The 5,000-nt window shown below is 41.4% G+C and overlaps 1 protein-coding gene across 1 annotated transcript in view; it reads left to right on the top strand.

The window, feature by feature from the left end:
• LOC113804696 (corticotropin-releasing factor receptor 1-like) overlaps positions 1–5,000 on the top strand; it is a gene marked incomplete in the record, with an annotated part of 264,503 nt that overhangs the window by 185,790 nt on the left and 73,713 nt on the right. The window contains 1 exon segment of the mRNA XM_070139638.1: positions 4,633–4,724. Coding sequence (XP_069995739.1) covers positions 4,633–4,724 — 92 coding nt within the window.

The raw sequence follows: 5,000 nt of genomic DNA, 5'->3' as shown, positions 1-5,000 counted from the left end.
GCAGCCGTATCCGAATTCTCGCGGTTAGGCGTACGGCACACAGACATACACATGCGTATATAACCATTATTTCCGGGTAATAAGCACGAATCTAACCCAACCTAATTTAGAGTGGTGTCACGTGTCAAGACGCCGCCATTTTGTTTTTTTCACCACGCATGCGCAGACCACCAATCGGAGGCTTTTCTGCCGTACTTGTAGTCACTTCCGTTGCGTAATATAATCTACGCACTCGCACACATACACAAAAGTTCTTAGGGTAAGGTATTGTGGTCTTTATGAACATATACATAAAACCTATTTCAACGAATCCATAATAATGATAATGGTAATGATATAATAGTAATGATAATAATGATGATAAATATAATACCAACAATAATAAGAATAATTAGATGAAGAAAGGGAAAAAAGAAAACAAGTAACAGCAATGATGATATTGACTCTAGATAAATGAATATATAAAAGATAAGAAAAATGAAACAAATAGAATGATAATGATGAAAATAACAATAACAATAATAATGCTGATAATGATAATGCTGGTGATTGTGACAACAATAATGATTAATTAATAAACAATGATGATAGTAATAATAATAATTATGATAATGATGATGATGCTAATGATAATGAAAATGATAATAACAAAACTAATAGTAATAATGGTGGTGATAATTATAGTTATGATAATAATGACAATAATGATAATAATAACAATAATAATAATCACCATGATCATAATGATACTGATAACAATATCAACGAATAATCAACAACAGCAATAATAATAATAATAACAATAATAATAATGATAATAACAACAACAAAAATAATGATAATAATGATAATGAAATAATAATAACAATAATAATAATAATAATAATAATAATAATAATAACAATAACAATAATAATAATTGCAATAACAGTAATAATAATAATAATAGTAATAACAATAAAAAAGGGAAATAATAATAATTATAATGCTTATTATCATTATCATAACAACAACAACTATAATAAAATAATAATAACAATAACAACAATAATAAAAACAACAAAATTCTTCTCGAGCGCATATTTCCCCCGAAAGGCCCTTCCAAACAGGCCAACGACCGAACGACCGAATTACTGAATTGGCAATCAGCTGACGACGATTTAGCTGACCGTTGGCAAACTCAGGTTACAAATCGGATCCATTTCCGTTGGTCAGATTTGTACACACGCACATACACGTACATACATATACATATACATACATACATACACATACATGCACGCACGCACATGTACACATATACATACACATGCACACACACGCACACACACACAAAACATAAACACACACAGATACACAAACACACGCACACACACACACACACACACACACACACACACACACACACACACACACAAACACAAATGCACAAATAAATAAAAAGCACATTAACATAAACACACACACACACACGAATACACACATAAAAATCCCATTAACAATCAAACACACATAAAAATCCCATTAACAAACAAACAAAAACACACAAACAAACAAACAGACACACACACAAAGGAGTCATATACCACTCCCCGGCTGTTATTGCTTACTCCAGAAGCAACTCCATTATCTTCAACTACACTGGCTTTCTGCCCAAGAGGGACTTGATGATAATGTCCAGGAAAGGAAGACGAGGAGAGAAGGAGAGAAGGAGAGAAGAAAATTTTAAAGGTCATGTTATTTATTTCTAGCGTCGCGAAAAATGGTAGTTGATTCAGAGAGAGAGAGAGGGGGAGGGGGAGGGATATCGGGAGAGGGAGAGGGAGAGGGAGAGGGAGGGAGAGGGAGAGAATGAGTGAGCGAGAGGGAGTGAGTGAGCGAGAGAGAGAGAGAGGGAGAGAGAGATAATAATACGCAAAATAAGATAAGATGAAGAGAGAGAGTGAGAAAGATAGAGAGAGAGTGATTAATAGAGAAAGAATAAAAGAGAGATAAATAGAGAGTGAGAGAGACAGAAAGAGAAAAGAGAGAGATGATAATACACAAAATAAGATGAGATGAAGAGAAAGAGAGAGTGAATGAGTGAGAAAGAAAGAGAGAGAGAGAGAGAGAGAGACAGAGTAAAAGAAAGAGAAAGACAGATAGATAGAGATATATAGAGAGAAAGATAATAATACGCATAAGATGAGATGAATTTTCTACCATGACCCCATTATAGATATATACCGTTTATTTACCACGAAACACATTTTGTATATATCGAATTTCAACTCCTTTTAAATTTTAGGACAAATTTCTCTCTCTCTCTCTCTCTCTCTCTCTCTCTCTCTCTCTCTCTCTCTCTCTCTCTCTCTCTCTCTCTCTCTCTCTCTCTCTCTCTCTCTCTCTCTCTCTCTCAATCTTTAAAATCTAATCTAATCTCTCTCTCTCTCTCTCTCTCTATCTCTCTCTCTCTCTCTCTCTCTCTCTCTCTCTCTCTCTCTCTCTCTCTCTCTCTCTCTCTCTCTCAATCTTTAAAATCTAATCTAATCTCTCTCTCTCTCTCTCTCTCTCTCTCTCTCTCTCTCTCTCTCTCTCTCTCTCTCTCTCTCTCTCTCTCTCTCTCTCTCTCTCTCTCTCTCTCTCTCAATCTTTAAAATCTAATCTAATCTCTCTCTCTCTCTCTCTCTCTCTCTCTCTCTCTCTCTCTCTCTCTCTCTCTCTCTCTCTCTCTCTCTCTCTCTCTCTCTCTATCTCTCTCTCTCTCTCTCTCTTCCTCTCCTTCTCCCTCTCCCTCTTCCTCTCCTTCTCCCTCTCTCTCTCCCTCTTCCTCTCCTCCTTTATCTCTCCCTCTCCTTCTATCTCTCCCCTTCCTCCTTTCCCTCTCCCTTTCCCTCTGCCTCTCCTTCTCCCTCTCCCTCTCCCTCTCCCTCTCCCTCTTCCTCTTCCTCTCCCTCTCTCTCTCTCTCTCTCCTCTCCCTCTCCTCTTCCTCTCCTCTCCCTCTCCCTCTCCCTCTCCCTCTTCCTCTTCCTCTCCCTCTCCTCTCTCCCTCCTCTCCCTCTCCCTCTCCTCTTCCTCTTCCTCTCCCTCTCTCTCTCTTTCTCTCTCCCTCTCCCTCTCCCTCTTCCTCTTCCTCTCTCTCTCCCTCTCTCTCTCCCTCTCCCTCTCCCTCTTCCTCTTCCTCTCTCTCTCCCTCTCCCTCTTTCTCTTCCTCTCCCTCTTCCTCTCCCTCTTCCTCTCCCTCTCCCTCTCCCTCTCCCTCTTTCTCTTCCTCTCCCTCTTCCTCTCCCTCTTCCTCTCCTCTTCCTTCCTCTCCCTCTTCCTCTCCCTCTCCCTCTCCCTCTCCCTCTCCCTCTCCCTCTCCCTCTCCCTCTTCCTCTCCCTCTCTCTCTTTCTCTCTCTCTCTCTCTATCTCCCTCTCTCTCTCCCTCTCCCTCTCCCTCTCCCTCTCCCTCTCTCTCCCTCTCCTCTCCTCTCCCTCTTCCTCTCCCTCTCCCTCTTTCCTCTCCCTCTCCCTCTCCCTCTCCCTCTTTCTCTTCCCTCTCCCTCCCCCTCCCCCCTCTCCCTCTCCCTCTCCCTCTCCCTCTTCCTCTCCCTCTCTCTCTCACTCTCATATTTCTGATGACAGTCATAGGGTTATTTCATAAGTTTTACGTAAATTTTAAAAACAACTTCACTTGGATTCAGAATTTTTAGATGGCAACGATAATATTTAGAGATTAATGCAATGACGTAGAATAAACTAAAACTAAGTTTCCAACACGAGCTTATAGTCAAATATGTCTATCGTCTATCTATCTAAAACATGTCTCCATATCTAAAAACACAACCGTACTGCCTTAAATACATATACATACACTTTATACGGGAAAGGCAAGGTCAGTAGCAACTCGGGGAGGTGTCATGGTATCTGATTCTAGTTTTGGAAAAAAAAATAATAAATAAAAACATGGGGTTTATTTTGATGACGTCACAAAAGTTACGGATGTTTTGTGAATATGGTCGATCCTTTTGGTCTCTTTAATTTTTTTTAAAAAGATGGAAATTAATGATTTTAAGGGTTATATTTTCATCGAACAATCACCAAAACAGATGCCATGACACCTCCTCGAGATGCTACTGATCTAGCCTTCCCCGAACCGGATGGTCGAGTCGAAATTCGAATTCATTTTTGACAAGAAAGACTTTTTCTGACAATACCTGTATTTGCAAAAAAAGAACAAAAAACAAAGCAAAAACACATAGAAATATCCTACAAACAAACACTTACCCAACATTTCCCAACAAACAACACACACACACACACACACACACATCAGACACTTACCAACATTTCCCAACAAACAACACACACACACACACACGAACACACATCAAACACATACCCATATTTCCCAACAAACAACACACACACACACACACGAACACACGTCAAACACTTACCCATATTTCCCAATAAACAACACACACACACACACACATCAAACACTTACCAACATTTCCCAACAAACAACACACACACACACACACACACACACACACGCGAACACACACACACATACAGACCCCCATTCATATAGCTCCAAAGTTACAACTGAATACAAACCTGATTCATCTATTGTCTTTTAACTCCTTTTTCTCTCTCTCTCCAGCCTACGCTTTTAGGGAGTGTGGCCAAGATGGAGTGTGGTTGAAAGACGGATGGACGAACTACTCTCAGTGTCTCAGCGTCATAGACAAACAGGTAAAGTATAAGAAAGGAGATGAAGAAGAAGAAGAAAGGGGAGGAGGTGGAGGAGGAGGGGGAGGGGGAGGGGGGGGAGGGGGGAGGAGGGGGGGGGGGAGGAGGGGGAGGGGGAGGGGGAGGAGGAGGGGGGGGAGGGGGGGGGGGAGGAGGAGGAGGAGGAGGGGGTGGAGGAGGAGGAGGAGGAGGAGGAGGAGGGGGTGGAGGAGGAGGAGGAGGAGGAGGAGGAGGTGGAGGAGGAGGGGGAGGAGATGGAGGAGGAGGAGAAGGAGGAGG

Source organism: Penaeus vannamei, chromosome 26, assembly GCF_042767895.1.
Source record: "Penaeus vannamei isolate JL-2024 chromosome 26, ASM4276789v1, whole genome shotgun sequence".
NCBI lineage: Eukaryota > Metazoa > Arthropoda > Malacostraca > Decapoda > Penaeidae > Penaeus > Penaeus vannamei.
This window is presented reverse-complemented; position numbering and strand designations above follow the sequence as displayed.